Source organism: Lipotes vexillifer, unplaced genomic scaffold (assembly GCF_000442215.2).
Source record: "Lipotes vexillifer unplaced genomic scaffold, Lipotes_vexillifer_v1.1 scaffold484, whole genome shotgun sequence".
Classification (NCBI taxonomy): Eukaryota; Metazoa; Chordata; class Mammalia; order Artiodactyla; family Lipotidae; genus Lipotes; species Lipotes vexillifer.
In genome coordinates, this window is record NW_006786458.1 from 2178620 (window position 1) to 2198211 (window position 19592).

At 41.3% G+C, this 19592-nt stretch overlaps 2 protein-coding genes across 3 annotated transcripts in view; one reads left to right on the forward strand and one right to left on the reverse strand.

Annotated features, from left to right (window-relative positions):
* DOCK5 (dedicator of cytokinesis 5) overlaps window positions 1-7814 on the forward strand; it is a 214772-nt gene extending 206958 nt beyond the window's left edge. The window contains exons 49-52 of the mRNA XM_007458822.1: window positions 5071-5239; window positions 5920-6058; window positions 7022-7125; window positions 7710-7814. Coding sequence (XP_007458884.1) covers window positions 5071-5239; window positions 5920-6058; window positions 7022-7125; window positions 7710-7814 — 517 coding nt within the window. The remainder of the gene's footprint in view (window positions 1-5070; window positions 5240-5919; window positions 6059-7021; window positions 7126-7709) is intronic.
* Window positions 7815-16286: 8472 nt separating this feature from the next.
* Window positions 16287-19592, reverse strand: part of GNRH1 (gonadotropin releasing hormone 1) — a 4720-nt gene continuing 1414 nt past the window's right edge. The window contains exons 3-4 of one of the 2 annotated variants that reach the window (XM_007458824.1): window positions 17998-18093; window positions 16287-16472 (exon numbers count right to left, since the gene is read on the reverse strand). In XM_007458824.1, the coding sequence (XP_007458886.1) occupies window positions 16434-16472; window positions 17998-18093 (135 nt within the window). In that variant the 3' untranslated portion in view covers window positions 16287-16433. The remainder of the gene's footprint in view (window positions 16473-17997; window positions 18094-19592) is intronic. The other variant, XM_007458823.1, reaches the window with a different exon arrangement.

Here is a 19592-nt window from a genome sequence, read left to right on the forward strand (position 1 = left end):
ATGGGCTTAGCTGCTCTGTGGCATGTGGGATCTTCCCAGACCAGAGCTTGAACCCATGTCCCGTGTATTGGCAGGCAGATTCTTAACCACTGTGCCACCAGGGAAGCCCTCAAATATTTATTATTTTCTAAATTATTTATCTATCCTTTACCATTGACATAGATATCTTTACACAGCTGCAATTATAGCACAGATTTAGTTTGGTAATTTGCTTTTCCTCTTTGTCTTTTTGTTATAAGCATTTTCCATATTACTATATAATTTTATTATTAGTTTTTAATTATTACTTTTGATGGCTCTCTACCATTACATCATATGAATGTGCCATAATTAATTCTTCTCCCTACTATAGAATGTTTAAGCTTTGTCACTGTTTCTAAACAGATAATCATAGAAGTTCATTATAAATTTAATATAAAGACATTTAGGGAGTACCCTGGTGGCCTAGTGGTTAGGATTCGGCGCTTTCACTGCTGTGGCCCAGGTTTAATCCCTGGTCGAGGAACTGAGATCCTGCAAGCCCCTCAGTACAGCCAAAATTAAAAAAAAAAAAAAAAAAGAAAGAAAGAAAATTAGGTTGTATCAATATAAAATGCATTTATACTATTAAGAATTGTAACAAACATGTGTCCATATAGCTTTACGATTATTTAGGATATAGTCTCAGATCACTTCTCAGCCTTTAGGTTAAGACGGAGTGTAGGCTTTACTTCCCAAAGCATATATTACTTATTCAGGGAGTAATATTTTTTACAATTCTTGATATCACAAATGCCAATATGCAATGCCATATACAATGTATGAGTGACTATATAATTTTTCATAATATAGTCACCCGTATTAGGTATTTGGACTATGTTTAATCTTTTGAATTTGAAAATATTAAATAATACCTGATTCATTTGTTTATTTTTTTCCCATCTATGTTTTTTTTCATGCTGTAAAGAGATACTACCTACTTTGTGGCAAGCATAGAAGTTGTGTTCTGTTCTCTTAAACTCTGTCTCAAAAAAAAAAAAAGTTTTCAGGCAGCTGTTGAAAGTCAGAGACACCGTAATTGCTGATCCGTTAGGGCAGTAAATAGAGAGCAGGTGACCGGGGTTCTGTTTATATCATGACCCTGGGCAAAGTGGGTTATTGCTATTGCCCACATTTGCCCAGTAAGATGACATCATTGATACCATTTTCTAACATTTATTCAGGATGTTTCTTTAAAGCATCTCAAACTGATTCACACCCAATGACCTCAATTCTCCTATTAGCAGTGTTATGTCACAGTATTCATTAGAACTTTCATGGTGATTATTGGGTGTGCAGTCTGCAAAGGCTCACTTCTTTCTTGGTTGGGTGTATCCATCCTGTTTGGCACATGGGAGGCTGTGGCCCAGAAAGAGAATAACTTTATGAAACACAGTGCATTGTGTTAAGGGAAGCTGGAAGGGCTTGCACAGCAGGTCAACTCAGTACATGCTCAGAGCTCCAGCAAAGTAGGTGTCTCAAACCAAAATTTTTAAGAAAAAAAATTCCTCTTTGGTATTTCAGGAAAATCATTGAAATAGTCAGTGTAAGAAAAAAATAACACAGGCACTGTGGGACTACACTATCATTATTTTACTGTTTAGTTTGGTTCATAATTAAGCCCTACTGAAACTCACATTAGGGCCTAGACCTTTGCCTGTAGATCTAATGACCCACAGACGCTTACCTTCATTCTCAATCTCACAGGTAAAGTAATAGTAGACCCAGTAGAATACTGGATTGTTCTTTTGGTTTTTTTTTTCCCTCCCTGACCAACTACTGTTTGAAGTGATTCTTTTTGTTTGATTTGGCTTAGTTGGTTTTAAGAATAATAAGCGTCAGTTTTGGAATTTAGTTCTATGATTTTTTTTTAATTAGTAGAGATTTAAGACAAATAATAGTGGCTTCCCCTTAAATATACTAAGAATTGGAAAATACCAAAAAATTGCAAATTCAGGAATGTAATCTTTAAAAAAAATAATAATAATAATAATATTCAGAAAAGGAGAGAATAATTTGAAATAAGAAGAATTGTAGTCTAGAAGCATCTTCCATTGTGACTCCAGTGGTTCTTTAACCAGACTTTCCTGGTACTTTCTCATCCTGTATCTTCACGGAAGAGGGCAAAATATTTTGTAGAAAGTGAGACCTAAAGTATTAAAAAGCTTAAAATGACTTAAGAAGTATATCAGCCAAACACAATGAGTGAATCTTGTTTAGATCCCGATTCAAACAAATCACTTGCCAAAAAAAAATTACGAGACAGGCAATTTGAACACTGATTGGATGTTTGATGAAATTAGAGAACTATTCACTTTTTTAGGAATGATGATGGGAGTGTAGTTTTGTTATGAAGATGAATCCTTGCCTTGTAGAGATATGCACCGAAATATTTATAGATGAGATGTGATATCTAGGAATCGCTTCCAAATAACCCAGTGCGGGGTGAGGATTATGACGGGGTGTATATAAGAAATAAGATTGGCCATGAGTTGATCACTGTTGATGCCGAGTAATGTACACATAAGATTTATTATATTCCCTCGGGGACTTCCCTGGCAGTCCAGTGGTTAGGACTCCGTGCTTCCACTGCAAGGGGCACAGGTTCCATCCCCGGTCGGGGAGCTAAAATCCTGCATGGCGCACAGCACAGCTAAAAAAAAAAAAAAAAAAAATCAAAATTTTTTTATTTTAATAATTATCTATTATAAAAATACATATTAGAAAAAAATTTTCATTGCGTACCGCAAAAAAAAAAAAAAAAAAAAAGTTTATTATATTCTCTCCACTTTTTAATGTTCGAAATTTTCCATAATAAAATGTAAAAATAGTCTGCCCCCTCCAGTGATCTCATTTTAATATTTACATATTTAATAATTAGTGATACTAAGTTTTTAAAAAATTATTTGGATTTCTTTTTTCGTGAAATACCTGTTTATCTCCTTCGACAGTTTGTAAAAATTGAGCTACTCATATTGTTTTCTTTTTGATTTGTAAAAGTTTCTTATACATTAATGATATTTGCCATCTAAAATATGTACAGCAAATAGTTTTAGTTTACGAATGATGCTTTCTGCTGAACAGAAGCTTTTAATTTTTAAATACTAAAAGCTGATAGCTGTTTTTCTGTTGTCTTATTTCATATCAAAGCTTTTTCTAAAAAAAAAAAAAAAAGTATGCTTTATTTTTTAGAGCAGTTTTAGGTTCACAGCAAGAATGATCAGAAAGTACAGAGAGTTCCCATGTACCTCTGCCCTGGACAGCCCAGCCTCCCTTACCATAAGCATCCAGCACCAAAGTGACACATTTGTTACACTTGATGAACCTACATTGACACATCACAATCACCCAAAGTCCATAGTTTATGTTAGGGTTCACTCCTGGTATTGTACATTGTGAGTGTTGATAAATATATTCACCATTGTAGTATCATATAGAATAATTTCACTGCCCTAAAAATCCTCTGTGCTCTGCCGACCTATCCCTCCAAACTTTTCATTTTTATGGAGTAAAATCTACCAATTTTTAATTAAACCAGAACTTATTAAATACCCATTTAGAAGCTATAAGCAATCTATATACATGACAAAGGTAAGTTTTTAACCCCTCCCCGCCTTGTTTTTACATTTTGCCACATCATTCCTCTCTGTCTCTCCCCCCAGCCCCCAGTCTACCATCTGAGAGTGGGCTGCATACACCATGGCTATGGAGCAAGCAGATTGTCTTATTGTAACCACATACTACATTCAGTACAGCCTATGCATTCAGGAAATGTGACATTGACCCAATACTTAAAGCTACAACCCGTATTCCAGTTTTGTCAGTTGTCCCAGTAATGTCTTATAGCAGTTTGTGGTACAGGATCCAATCAGGATCACATATTGTATTTAGCCATGTCTCTCTATTCTTTAATTTGAAATCATTTCCTTAGCCTTTCCTTGTCTTTCATAATGACACTTTTGAAGATTATGGGCCAGTTATTTTATAGAATTTTTTTTTGTTTGGGTTTGTCTGATGTTTCCTCATGCTTAGGATTCAGGTGGTACATTTCTGTGTGTTATGTCCTTTTCAGATGTCATATTTGGAAGCACATTACCCACTTGTCCCTTATTAGTGATTTAATTGATCCTGTGGTTAAGATTTGGTCCATTTTCTTTTCTATTTTTAAAATAGTACTTACTATTTTTCCCTTTGTAATTAATGAGCAATTTATGGTGAGATATTTTGAGACTCTCCTGTTTCTCATCAAACTCGTCTCCTCTATGTATTAACATCTAATTATGGTTCTTGAATGAATCCGTTTGCCCTGTGGTGCTTGAAAATCTGTCACTGTAATTAAAAAACATTTGAGGAGTACTCCTATATGCTAGGCACTGTTGTAAGCGTTCTGTAATCACCCTATGAGGTAGGTACTATTATTATCCCCATTTCACATATAAGGAAACTGAGGTATGAAAAGGTTATCTGCCCAAGGTCACCCAGCAAGTCAGTGTAGGTAGGATTTGAACCCAGGCTGTAGGGCTCCAGAGAATGTGCTATTATCCACTACATAAAGCTGCCTATTCATCTTTTACTATGTGAACTCTGTCTTTACCTCTAAGTTTAATAAGACCTTGCCTTCCTGAGATAAGATAAATATTCACTAGTATTTTCTTTCCATACTTGGACGGCCTCATTTCTGTACACGTAGACCTTGAGATATTCAGTGGGCATTTGGAAATTCAGATTACAACCTGAGAACAATGCCACAGGTCAAGGTTCGGCTGGAGAGTCATATCCCCTGGTCTTTTTGGAGTCAGTTTTTTGTTTGTTTGTTTGTTTTAATTTTTATTGGGGTATACTTGATTTACAATGTTGTGTTAGTTTCAGGTCTACAGCAAAGTGACTCAGTTATACATATATATATTCTTTTTCATATTCTTTTCCATTATGGTTTATCTCAGAATATTGAATATAGTTCCCTGTGCTCTACAGTAGAAGCTTGTTGTTTCTCTATCCTATATTTACCAGTTTGCCTCTACTCCCAATCCTTCCCTCCCCCATCCCTGCTAGGTCCATCCTGGAGCCCCTTTTGGAGCGCAGGGCCTCATCAGGGGCCAGAGTGGAAGATCTGTCCCTCAAAGAGGACAGTGAGAACCGGATGAGCAAGTTCAAGAGAAAAGACTGGAGTCTGAGCAAATCCCAGGTCATCGCAGAGAAGACATCAGAACCTGATCTGATGGTAAAAACAAACAAACACACAAACACCATAGATCTGCCAGTTTGCCATTGCTTTCCCTGGAGCCAGGCATTTCACCATTTACTTCACAGCTGCGAGTCACCAGACGGAAGCCTAGCATGGTTTCTCAGGCCGCAGCAGCCTGGGGTAGGGTCAGATCTCAGATGGTGCTAAGAAAAACACGTACAGAGATCGGAGCCTCTGAATCAATAATGGCGCAAGATTTACGCACAGTATAAACCCGTGGATTAATGGCTAGAGTTGTGGTTCTCGCCACTGTGGTCCATGACTCCATCCAAACATTGTCGCTTCCCTTCTTTTAGCTTAAAAAAATAAAAGGTACTTGATTCTTCCATAAGCCACATCAAGTTGTTAAGTGTGGCAGAAACTGCTCTCCCTGAGAATCAGGGTGGCTCATCTCCGACCTAAATGGCACAGTCCAACTGTGATTAAAATCAAGTCTGTGGCCGGCCAGAAAATAGTCTATGGTCCGGTGATCCCCTGTTAGTGTCTCTGCCCTGGTGCCCCCATTGTGCCGGTGCGGTAAGCTTAGAAAGGGCTCCTGGAAGTTTTGCCCTTTAACAGTTTCTGCTCTGCTGATAAGGTTGTTCTGAGCATGGATGAGCCCGGCGTGCCTCACCGTGAGAATGTTTTGCTCTGTTTCTCCCCACCCCCGCTGCTAGAGCCCAGCCAGAAAAGCACAAAGGCCAAAGAGTCTCCAGCTGTCGGACAATCGGCTGACACCGTTTCATGGCTCTTCCCCGCCTCAGATAACACCCCTGAGCCCACCCCCGCTCACTCCTAAAGCGACCAGGACGCTGAGTAAGTCTTCCTGTAGACACCCCTTCTATTCATTTTACTAGAGGATGGTGTATGTTGATGAATCTGGGCCACTTTTAACCAAGATAGACACAAGGTGTATGAGGTGATCGTCAAGTAGGTTCAATTCAGCGGTAGTGGGTATAATTCAATTAGATTAGGGTTAGGCAAGGAATCCTAAGGTTGCTAAGACTCATTAAAGTTTTCTACCCAGGGGGCCACAGGGTTTCACTGCCCTTTTTCCAACTGTGATGGTATAAATGAGGTAGATCCGGACTAGTACTAGACAGGAAGGGAGTAACTTTGGAAACTATTGGGCAGATAGCTGTGTACTTTATATGGAGAAGGGTCCAAAGTAAGGACAAGAGATAGACCCATTCAGTAGACTGCTTACAGTCAGGCTTGGGGACTCGGCAATACACAAAGCCTGAGAGGAATTACAAGGACCGCTTAGTACAAAGGAATGATGGAGGGGTAGATCTTCACATCAAATGGGAGACAGTAGTCAGCCGAGTGTCAGAGATAATCAGACAAGTTTTCCTGGAGGAAGTGGATATTGCACCCTTTAAATGATAAAACTATGACAGTTCAATTTAACTAATATTTATTGACTACCTAGTATGTGATAGATGCTTTTTCTAAGGACTTGGGATCTATCAGAGAACAAAGTAATTCCCTAAGTTCTAGAAAAGGGTCTCATCTTCAGCTTAAGAGTAAAAACCTTCAACAAAAAAAGTGAGATTTTTGCCTAAGAACTTCTGGTGAAGCTTGCAGATAAATGGAAGGTGCTGCATCTGTCCCAAGGCGTAAGAGGTGTTCTTCATTCTGTCCACAGAAACTGTAGAATGTGACCGTAGCGATTTGCTTGACCAGGTGGGTTTAGGTGTTACCGTGGCCAGCAGAAGGGTCATGAGATCCCTTGGTGAATTCTTCTCTCTGCCTTCCTCTACTTTGTGTCATTTCCAGGCTCTCCATCTTTGCAGACAGATGGGCTGATGATGGCTACAGTCCCACCTCCCCCTCCACCCAAAAGCAAGCCCTATGAGAGCAGCCAGAGGAACTCCACAGAGGTAGGGGGGTGACGGCAAAAGTTGGGGCCAGAGAGAACTCATGGGAATGCAGTATTGGATTTCCCAAGATTTTTAGTAGGCAGGTTTTCCCATCAATTTGTCCCTCTAATGGATTCCTGGTTCATTCCTGAAACCATAAATAGAGGGGAATTTTCAATGGGAAGGAACAATATGCAAGGAGACCTTTCATCAGATTGAAGGTACCTCATCCCGGGTCCCGGGCAGAGTGAAGTAAGTAGTGAGTTCTCTTTCACACCTGAGGAGTTTACTCCTTCTGAGTGAGTGACAGTCATTCTGGAAGGGGCCTCCGATGGGTTTCCTTCATTCATTCAACACAAATTTATTGAGTCCCTACTATATATACGCCAGGTATTGGGGATATAGCAGTGTTAGTGTATATCTGATGAATGCAAGGGAAAGGGGGAGATTAAATCAGTCTAATTTCCCTTTTCACCTTGCAAAGCCTGTGTAGATAAACTCAGATCAGTGAGAAGCTAACACAGAATGTTGGAAATGTGGAGTAGAAGGCAGAATTAGAAAGAAAGGTAAGACTCATTTCTCCTTTCGTATGTCTGCTCCACCAGATTGCAGCCCCACTGCCTGTCCTAAGAGAAGCCAAAGCCCCGCCCCCTCCACCTCCAAAAGCTCGGAAGTCGGGCATCCTTTCTTCTGAACCTGGATCCCAGTAAGGATCTTGTCCTCTCTCTGGAACTCTGATGCCTGGGAGCTGGCCTCGCGGAGGCAGTGTCCTCATGGGTCCCCTGCTGGCTGCCTCTCCTCATCTGGGGTTGAGGTTCACCTGCTCAAAACTGGTTTCATTCTTTAGAAAGCTTCTCTTTGATCGATGCCCGAGGCCACGCCATATCTCCTCCAGTCCATGAGGAATCCCGGGATCGGCCATGCCGTGTTTCTCCCTCCAGCCTCCAGCACAGTGCCACTGGGGTCTACGAAAGCCTGGATAAGTTCTTCAGTGGTGGTGGGAAAACCCCAGTAACCTATTCCTTGGAGGAATTGTTTGCTTTGCTTCTGAAAAGCTGTGCTTAAGACGTAGTTTTCTCACGTGGACATACCTTGTTCCATACAACATATTGGAAGAGACCAACATCAAGTACTTTGGTAGCCGGAATCATCTATCTTTCTGAGGTCTCCTGTGTCTCCTCTGTGGAAAAGAACATCTTTTTAATGGAGATTGGCTGCTTTCAAGTATGAATGGCTATCATTATCGAAAGAACATGGACTCAGTCGTGAGCCCTGAGCACCTGTGTCCCCCCACCCACCTGTGACATGGAAAAACTCCCCGCCCCGCGCCAGGAGTTCCCTCACACTCCCGACTAATGGTCCTAACTGCATGGCAGTCACTCCTTCCTACCATGGACTCCTGAGGCTCTGTCTTTTGCACAGTTTCTTGTCCTGTTACCTCCTCTGAACTCAAATCACTGGATATAAGGGACTTAGAAGTCTGGATTGAACTGTTCTCTTCCAGATCCCACTGGAGCTGTTCCCATTGGAACGGCTCGGCAGCCCCTGTCTGCAACCTGATTTTACCCTGGAGAATACAGTGCAATATCTCGCTTTGATTATTTATTCCTCTTGATTGTGGAATTAATTTGATGACATGTTCACGGTACTCATGTCAATCCTCTTTTCAGAAGAAAAAGTGTGGGGTGCTTCAAGGATCAAATATTACCACCAGATACAAACAGCCACACAAAGTTCAAGACCTTTTGAGCTGGAAGGGCCTTAAAGCTCATACAGACAGCCTCCCCCCCTCATTTTGTAGATAAGGAAATTGAGGCTAAACACAGAAAATCCTGCTACAGATTCTTTCTAAGAACCCAGCTTGCTCATTGAGGTTATACCCAGGTAACATCTCTAGAAGACAACCCTGACAAATTCTTCAGTCCCTACCCCTAGTTGGAACAACAGTGGAAATGTCCCAGATGTTTCTATACCGTTTGGGTGTTTATGGCAAAATAGAAAACTTTTTGACTGCGGATGCCCTGGGTCAACCTGTGGGTATGCTCATGGGGGGCTCTTCCACAGGCTGGCCAGGTCCCCTTTCCTTCGAGGTAGACAAGAAGGAGAGAGAGATTTCGTGTCTGAGAATTTGGGTTTGCTTGCCTGCATCTTCGTGTGTCTGTTTCACCCGTTTTAGGAGAGCCATGGGAATTCATCACAGGGTCAGGGAAGTAAAGACTTCTGAGATGTGTCCAGGGTTACTCAAGACATGAGTGTGCATATTTAAAAGTGCTGCGTTCTTTCCTTCGCGCCACACAGGAGCACCTGCAGTGTGATGAAATGGGAAGAAACCCAGGCTCTGGAATTAACCCGTTGGGGTTTGAATCAACCCAGCTATGTGCACTCTCAGCTTTGCAAACTCTCTCAAATTCTTTGAAATTGTCTTGAGTTTTCATGTCTTCACCTTTCAAAATGGGGACCATCCCTACCATGCAAGCTGCCTTGGGGTTCAAGTGAGACCGAATACGTGAAGTAAGTCCTCACGAAATGTGCCTTTCTTGTCTCTGCTGGGCCTGGGTAAGATCTGGAACTCTCCACGAGCATGATGGATGTTCCTTTTTTTTTTTTCAAAGATAATTTGGAAGGTGGGTGCAGGTTAGTTCTGCACACAACAGTCCCTTTCCAAAAGGTGGCCTCTTATATAATTATGTATGACTAGAGACAAAGTGTTAATAAGACCTGGAGCGGGGGACTTCCCTGCCAGTCCAGTGGTTAAGACTCCATGCTTCCAGTGCAGGGGGTGTGGGTTCGATCCCTGGTTGGGGAACTAAGATCCCACATGCCGCCCAGCTCGGCCAAAAAAAAAAAAGACCTGGAGGGGATTTTAAGTGGCAAGAAAAGAGCAGGAAGGGACAGAGTCTGCATGGCTGACATGGTGCCTGGAGCAGCTTCTGAGAAGTTGCTGGGCAGACTGGCTGGCGGGGATTCGTGGGCTTCACCCTGCTTTCCAGGCTGCCGTTAAAACAGAAGGACGTAAACTAGGTCACAGAAGAAACAAACGTGAAGCCTGTCCCTTCCGAGCTGTAGGGATGAGTTGTGGGCCTGGTCTTTGGTCAGAGGCTGGGGACATCGGGTACACCGGTGCCCAAATATCTTCCCTTTTTTAACAGAACATTTTCCCATAGGATTCCCTTTCCACATCCATGGAAATCCTAGATCTCTCCTGCCTGAGTACAAAGGATTCCAGCTAATGTTGTGAATAGTAGGTCACAGGGGACACTGGACAGTTCATCTCCTTGGGAAACTATTAGGTCAGAAAGAGTTATATTTGACAAAAGATCCTAAGGAATGTCTGTCCTGAAGTCAAAGAGGAAAACTGCAAAGAAATGCCTTAGGATTACCTTAAATGTAGGAGAGATGAGGGGCAGGGCATAAAAAAAGAAACAACTGGTCTTTATATTCCTTGATAAGAACTGTGGAGTATTGAAGTAACCCCCAAATTGTCACAACCTTTGTGGATGTTGGTTTATGGGATTTTTTTTTCCTTTTTTTTCCTCTCTCTCTGACTTGTCTTGCTTTGAGATTTTTTCTTTCAAGAATTGTTTTCATTCAACATATATTAAGCTCTTACTGAATGCCAGGCACCTTCCTAGACTCCCAGGCTGTGGCGATCCAGTGTGTTCTAAGGGAACAGCCCCGGGATATAAGGACTGCAGTTTGCCGTTGGATTGGCAAGAGAGTGGGGTTAGAGGAAAGGGAAACCCTGAATCAGGCTCCTGGGCCATGGGTTCCCTCCCCCTCCTCCACCTTCATGCCTCGATTCCAGAATTACAGTCATTTTCCCCTGTCAGAGAGACCCCTTAAAAACAACTGCCACCCTCAGATCCCTAAGACAAAACCAGCGATAAAGCAGGATCTGAGATAACAATCTCTCTTTGCTAACTCTTCCCAAGCTTCAAGGGTCCTGCCCCTCTGCTTGCCCCCAGATCGTGGGGTGATTTCTTGTTTTAAAATTAAGACATAACTGGGACTTCCCTGGCGGTCCAGTGGTTAAGACTCCGCACTTCCACTGCAGGGGGCACAGGTTCGATCCCTGGTCAGGGAACTAAGATCCGGCAAACCACACGGCGCAGCCAAAAAAAAAAAAAAAAAAAATTAAAACATAACTTACATACAGTTAAGGGCACAAATCTTAGTGTATAGGTGGATGCACTTTTACAGTAGTATCTACCCATGTCACCACCTCTCAGATCCACAGGCTACTCCCAGCCCCATAGAAGTTTCCCTCGTGTCATGCTCTCATTTTATAAAAGGTATATAGAAGGCCCTTCAATATTTACTTCCTCTCACTTCTCAGCTATAATGAAAAGGGGAGAAAAACCCCACCATCAACACAAAACAAGACTGTGAAGGGGGTACCTTTTGGCAGGTCAATTTGTAGTCAGTCCCTGGACCTCAGTTTCCTCATGAAATCATATATTTGAGGTTACATGATTTTTAGAATCCTTTTAGCCCTAGCTTTTATTCTAAGTGAATGAAAAAGAGAGTCAGAAGAAACCTCAGTTTCTCTTCAAAGGCTTTTAGGTCCATACTCCATGACTAAGTAGGATTGTGAAATTAAATTGGAAAAGGTAAGTCGCTCTTTGGGTGGGTTGAGAATGGAACCATCAGTTCTAATCTACAAAAGGAAAAAGTTTTCCTTTCAAGTTGATGACTTCAGGCTGAATCCTACAATCCAGCCAAGGCTCGTTACCTTTATATGCTGCCCAGATTCATCCAGTAGTGAAATTTTGTGAGTTGTTCACCCAAACTTTGTCAAAAGCTCAGTTGCCTTGATTTTGTAAACTAGTCGGATTTCAAACATGAACAGTTAAGAAGATGTGCATTGAAGTAGGAAAATTTTGTTCACATTTGCTGTTATTTATTTTTTAAATTAAAAATGGAACTGTATTTTAAAGTTTATTGTGTACTTAGTCGATTATTACCCTTATATTAATGAAATGAACTCATTCCTGGGCTTTTCCTTATTGACACATCACACCCACCATCTCGTCTGGTCTCATTTCATTACTGGTCCTATTTGTTTAAACTTGTTCTGTGGGATCATAGAGTCATCTTTGCCTGGAAGCAATAAAAACCGCAAACTATTTGGTTTTTACTTCACCTCCACCCACACCCCGTTCATCCCTTGGCATCTGAGCTGACAGTTTACAACAATTTATTTAATACGATTAGTATTAAATAAGTAAGTATAAAATAAGTCCTATTCACTCATTCACCACGGATAATTAGGCAGAGGTAAAGGGAAATAAAGAGGTTAAAAGGTATATCAAATAACTTATATTGAAAGGATGGGAATGGATTCTCAAACCAAGTTCAACAAAGTAGGTTGAACCCGGGAAGAGGCCACACCCCAGGCCAATTAGATCAGAATTTCCGAGGGAAGGGAGTGGGACCCAGGCATTAGTATTTCTTTTCAATCTCTCCATGTTATCCCAATGTCAGGCCAAGGTTGAGAACCATTGCCTTAGAGGAAATAGCAGCTTTAGCAAATCAGTGTTCACGGTGCTTTTCTTAAACTCCCTGCTGGTGGTGAGTCAGATTGGAAAGAGGGGGCAGCCTCACTCCGGTTAGAATAGCACCACTGTCTTAAGTCCTGGGTTGATGCGTAGATTTTTTTTTTATTTTAAAGAACGTGTCCTAGTACTATAAAATGTGCAATTTATTGCCTTTCAGAGCGATGATGCTCCACTGTCTGTGTACATAAGAATCACCAGATTAAAAATGCAGATGGCTTGGGCCCCAGAGACTCTGAGTCAATAAACCTGGGGAATCTTTTTTAATCTTGGGTCCCCATTGAGAAATACTACTTTATTTTTTATTTATTTATTTTTTTAACATCTTTATTGGGGTATAATTGCTTTACAATGGTGTGTTAGTTTCTGCTTTATAACAGAGTGAGTCAGTTATACATATATATATGTTCCCATATCTCTTCCCTCTTTGTCTCCCTCCCTCCCACCCTCCCTATCCCACCCCTCCAGGCGGTCACAAAGCACCGAGCTGATCTCCCTGTGCTATGCGGCTGCTTCCCACTAGCTATCTACCTTATGTTTGGTAGTGTATATATGTCCATGCCACTCTCTCGCTTTGTCACAGCTTACCCTTCCCCCTCCCCATATCCTCAAGTCCATTCTCTAGTAGGTCTGTGTCTTTATTCCTGTCTTACCCCTAGGTTCTTCATGACATTTTTTTTTCTTAAATTCCATATATATGTGTTAGCATACGGTATTTGTCTTTCTCTTTCTGACTTACTTCACTCTGTATGACAGACTCTAGGTCTATCCACCTCATTACAAATAGCTCAATTTCGTTTCTTTTTATGGCTGAGTAATATTCCATTGTATATATGTGCCACATCTTCTTTATCCATTCATCCGACGATGGGCACTTAGGTTGTTTCCATCTCCGGGCTATTGTAAATAGAGCTGCAATGAACATTTTGGTACATGACTCTTTTTGAATTCTGGTTTTCTCAGGGTATATGCCCAGTAGTGGGATTGCTGGGTCATATGGTAGTTCTATTTGTAGTTTTTTAAGGAACCTCCATACTGTTCTCCATAGTGGCTGTACCAATTCACATTCCCACCAGCAGTGCAAGAGTGTTCCCTTTTCTCCACACCCTCTCCAGCATTTATTGTTTCTAGATTTTTTGATGATGGCCATTCTGACTGGTGTGAGATGATATCTCATTGTAGTTTTGATTTGCATTTCTCTAATGATTAATGATGTTGAGCATTCTTTCATGTGTTTGTTGGCAGTCTGTATATCTTCTTTGGAGAAATGTCTATTTAGGTCTTCTGCCCATTTTTGGATTGGGTTGTTTATTTTTTTGTTATTGAGCTGCATGAGCTGCCTGTAAATTTTAGAGATTAATCCTTTGTCAGTTGATTCATTTGCAAATATTTTCTCCCATTCTGAGGGCTGTCTTTTGGTCTTGTTTATGGTTTCCTTTGCTGTGCAAAAGCTTTGAAGTTTCATTAGGTCCCATTTGTTTATTTTTGTTTTTATCTCCATTACTCTAGGAGATGGGTCAAGAAGGATCTTGCTGTGATTTATGTCATAGAGTGTTCTGCCTATGTTTTCCTCTAAGAGTTTGATAGTTTCTGGCCTTACATTTAGGTCTTTAATCCATTTTGAGCTTATGAGAAATACTACTTTAGAGCATCTTCCGCTGTCAAGATGTGTGCGTGCTGTTATCTTGTGCAGTGATTCTTAGCTTTTTTTCCAGTCACCTTGAGGATACTACAACTTCTAAAACTTTCGCTAAAAATGGTCTATCTTCAAGCCGTTCTTTCTGTTACTTGATCATTTAAAGCCATGTATGTTTGAGAACTCGTCTCATTGAAATGTATCATTTGGTATGTTTCCCCATCCTTTAGTTTGAAAGGGTGCAGACTCTTTTTGAAGCTATGTTTACCCATTTTTTATTTTGAAAGGTTTTGGACTACTTAGAAGTTATTCAGATTCAGGTAAGTGTTTATAATTTTAATAAAGTGGTCATTTTCTCTCCTTCCCCTTAGTCACTTGAGCCATTTGAGAATCAAATACTCAACATGTTCATCCCAAGCCTCTAACCTCAGCATCGGGGAGCTGAATGAGTATCATCTTTACATCCCAGTCAGAGAGGCCCACAGCTACCTCCGAAGAAATTGTCCCAAAGACACGCTCTGGTGAAGGAAAGCTGATGTTCCCAACAGGATGTATTAAATAAATGGGTGTGTGGCCTTCCTCTTGTAATGTGTTAACCAACGCAAAGATTGTTTTTATAAAAACAGAAATAGTTCCTGAGTGATTGGCGACTTTAAGCCCCTTATTCTGCCTTGTAAGTATTGATTAATGAAATAATGCAGGTTTGCCTTTTGGTCCATAAAGAAACATAAGGTAGATTGTAAACCACGTCACTGCTTAATTTTATTAAAATGGCATTGAGGTGGGTTCTTTGATTCAGTTTTAGAGATTCCTCAATAGGAGATACTTGGGAAATCTACTCTTGTATGGTAGTAAATATATGCTTTAAAAAGTAAGGGTTTTCTCTCCTGTGGAATGTTTCTGACCCCTGTTCCAATGCCTTAGCACAAGTCCTGCCCTTTTTTGAAGGGGTGGAAGAAGGCTCCATCTGTCTGATTAAAAGAGGAAAAAAGGCTTAGACCTTTGCCATGCAAATAGAGGCACAATTTGTTGCTGTGACGTCAGGCAAGTTATCTGAAATTTGGGTTTTTCAAATGGCCTCATAGCCACTGGGGAATTATGAGAATAAATGAGAAAGCTAGTGTCATAGTGTCTGGGACCTCATGGAGAAATGGTCACCAGGAAAACTAAGTTGACACATGAGCCCCAGTAACCAAATACCTGGGCTTCCAAGTCCCAGCTGATTGGCTGTCATCATAGTGCAATACAAGAGCCCTTGACCTTGGAACCCAGCAGAACCAGGTGGGTCTCGTAAACTCTCGGAGCTCTGGTTTCCTCATTTTAAAGGGAAGACAATATCTACTTTCCAAGGCCGATACAGGCGTTAATGAAAATATTTATGCGTCTATCTAGCCCATTCTGGAGAATGAGCAGTGGCCGTTGCTGTTAGACCAGAGGACACGGGGACGCCTGAATCCTGTCTTCAGCTGACTACAGTCCATATGTTTCTTAAGAGAAATACCAAAAAGCTCAGACAGGTGAATGCTATTATTTTTAGGCCTTGGTCCAAACCTCAGTGTGCACCGCTCGCTCTGATGACCTTGGAGGGACCACGTGGAGCCGGAAGGAGCATTGGACGAGGCCTCCTTTCCCCAAGGCCTCTCTCAGGTTCCGGTTGACTTTCAAAGAGATTAGAGACAATCTGGGGCGGGGCAAGCTTTGGCCATGGCCCTATCTTGCTTCTGTAGGGTATGGTCAAAGAGAAAGCTACCACCCCATAGAAAACTGGACTGACTCAGCATTGGCCAGGGACCAGTTGTCCTGTGGGTTCAGGGTGCAGGTTCGTGGTGGAGGAAGTGAGCCATGAGATTCCTTTAGTCAACAATAATGGTGACTTTGTGTTATCTCTCCTGTGCTCTGCCCCCTGTCGACACACTTGGGGGACCCCCTTTGGGGGCTTACAGTGTCCCACCCTGACCAGAGTTCTGAGTTAGAGAAAGACTTCTCATTTATGCCACTTTATTCCCAACACAGTACTCCATCATGTGCAACCTGGCATAAGAATTTCTGAAATTCACACAATTTACAGATATTAAATGGGTCACAGATTTCAAAGTCAGAATTATACTTGTGTTGTCAGTTTTTCTGGTCCAGTGGATTTACATCTTCTGACCAGTTTCCTCTTCGATCAGACTTTCCTGAAAAATATGTGAGAAGCAAATATATCAATGTTGCTTTTCTGAGTTTCATTATGTTTGAACATTTTAATTTCTGAGATATTGATATAGAAAGAATAAATCCATTTGTTTTTGCACACTAGAAAGTGCTAGAGAGCTAGATCATGTCTTTATAAGTCGTTTAATAAGCATAATATCTACATTAATAGTTTAAAGGTAGAATGAGGACAGAGGTGAAAGAAAGGTCTGATCCTTTTGTCTGTGTTTTTTTTTTTTTTAATGGCTGCGTCGGGTCTTAGTTGCGGCATATGGGATCTTCGTTGCAGCGCGTGGGCTTCTGTCTAGTTGTGGCGTGCGGGTTTTCTCTCTCTAGTTGTGACGCGCAGGCTCCAGAGCACATGGGCTCTGTAGTTTGCGGCACGCGGGCTCTAGTTGAGGCGAGCGAGCTCAATAGTTGTGACACGGGGGCTTAGTTGCCCTGAGGCATGTGGGATCTTAGTTCCCCAACCAGGGATTGAACCCACGTCCCCTGCATTGGAAGTCAGACTCTTTACCACTGGACCACCAGGGAAGTCCCCATCCATCTGTTATGAATCCAGTCTTTGCCTCAATTCTGTCTTTCTAATATCATGTTTGGATAATTTCATTGCTTGCTATTAGTTTTATCATGAGGTAAACAGGATTAGAAAAAGAAAGGAAATAAATATGTCTGTCCACTTTTTCTCTGTCCTATGGGTGTAGAAATTGAAGTCAATGGAGAAAATAAAAACGATTGTTCATCTTCATATATGACGTATTCAGGCTTTTTCTGCTCCTGGGCATAGCTGAAAATTAACTGTAATGCCTTCTAACTGCTGTAAGTAAGTGGACCATGGAGCTCGGAGAACATCAGAATTGAATTCAGGTTTCAATTTCCATATTCAATTCTCTTTATACATTTTTTTAAATCAAAAACCTACATTGGGTTAGTAGAGTTCCATTTTGGGTGGGAGTTTGGAAAATTAGTATTGTCCAGTCAGAAAACTGGAAGTCAAATCTGTGGCTCTGAATTATAAATTTACTAGTTTGGGAGTTTTTATTCCAAAGAGAAAGAAAATTAATTAGAGCACCATTTTTGATTTCTACATTTCCCGGGGAGAACCGTGTTATACCAAGAACTGTTGAAGAATCCAGTGGAGAGATGTGGATTAGCCTAGAGAAGAATAGTCTAGAGAGTTTGTTGAACATACTTGAAGAACTGACATGTAGCAGTGGGAAGAAACTTGTTTTGTCAGTCATCCCATAGGCTAGAGCTGAGATTAATAGATAAATGTTGCAAAGAGATTTCAGTTTAAGAAAGAAAGAAAAAGGGTTCCAATCATTATTACTGTCTAACCACTGAAAAGGGGTGTTATGGAATGGCAAGGGCCCAGTACAGGAGGAATTCAGGCAGTCAGGAAGGTAAGCCCTGCAGTAGCTAGACATGGTTGTCCTCAGTGGATGACCAAAGTGGTGGTACCCAGGGCCCATCCATCTCTAAAGCTCCATGTTATTAACACTAACTCACCAGAGCTCCTTTCAGGTCCCTGAGTGGAGAACGGCGCTGGTGTATGGTGCACTCAAAGCGCGGAGGTTCTGCTGGTTGATCAACTTCTTTGGCTATCTGCAAAAACAAGAATGTGATTCTTGGAGATGGAGATACAGAAATGAAATGGTATTTTCCATTTCCACCAAAAGCTGTGTGTGGGAAGTGAAGTCAAGGGGGTTGTGGGACTGAGAAAGCTGAGAATTGGGATGGAGACTTTAAAAGATCATAGAAATGCTGTCAGACAATTCTACAGATCGGTGTGCAGTTCTGGAGAAAATGGGCCATAATAAGGAGAGAGGATATTTTTCTCCCTACAGTTGATGAGAATGAAGCATTTCAAGCCTTGTGACGGGATGGTATACAAAAAAATGCAAGAGCTTATAGTTATGACTAAGGTTGATCTTATTTTCAAGTTTTTACTAAATATGTCCTAGTCAGAAGAGAGTTGCTTCACATATAGTCTGTGGAGAGGGAATGTCAGATTCTGGGCTTCTTTGTTTCATACTAAATTATCTTTATTATTTCTCCAAAATGAGATATTTCTTTTCAGTGAAAACTAAATGGTTTTAAGTTTCTCTAGCCATGTTTCCCATTCTCAGCTCTATATTGAGTGTCCAGCCCTGAATCATTCATCCTTTAGGGCCTGGTTTGTTTCCCATTAACTTAAAAAACAATAACAACTGTCTTTCATTAATCCACTAACATTTTTTTGGATTAAGCAGCCAAGATATATGGTTTTGCTCATGTGATCCTCACATGGCCCCAAGAAGTCACAATTTTATAGATTAAAAAACCCAAGTACCTGTGTCAGTTCTGGTACTAGAACTGAAAACTAATTTCTATGGACTCAAATCCAGCATGTTTTCCAGAATGTATTTTGTCTACTTGAGCTTGCTAACCCCTCTCCTCTAGGGGCCTCCAACTTCTTTGCTTGAGTGCCCATATCATTAAAAAGAAATTGTAGGGACTTCCCTGGTGGTGCAGTGGTTGAGAATCCGCCTGCCAATGCAGGGGACACAGGATCGAGCCCTGGTCCGGGAAGATCCCACATGTCGTGGAGCAACTAAGCCTGTGCGCCACAACTACTGAGCCCATGCGCCACAGCTACTGAAGCCCGCGCACCTAGAGCAAGTGCTCCTCAACAAGAGAAGCCACCACAACGGGAAGCCCACGCACCGCAACGACCACTCGCTGCCACTAGAGAAAGCCCGCACACAGCAACGAAGACCCAACACAGCCAAAAATAAATTAAATCTTAAAAAAAAAAAATTGTAGAGCATGCACCCTTGATAAGGATACTTATTTATGTTATAAAAATGTACTGCTGACCTAATATCACAGATATTTTTAAAACATGAAATTACAAACAAAAAAAAATAGGCAGAGTTCTAAGATTTTCTTTCCAAATCCCAAAGAATCATCTTGTACTAGAGACCTTGGCTCCGTCCACTTGTTTCTAATTCCTTTGGCAAATCTATATCCTCAGAGTACGACACACCCCTTTGCGCTTTTTGGTCTGGGGATTATTCCTGCTCTTTGTCCCATTAGTCCCTGTCTGAATTGAAAGCAGGAAT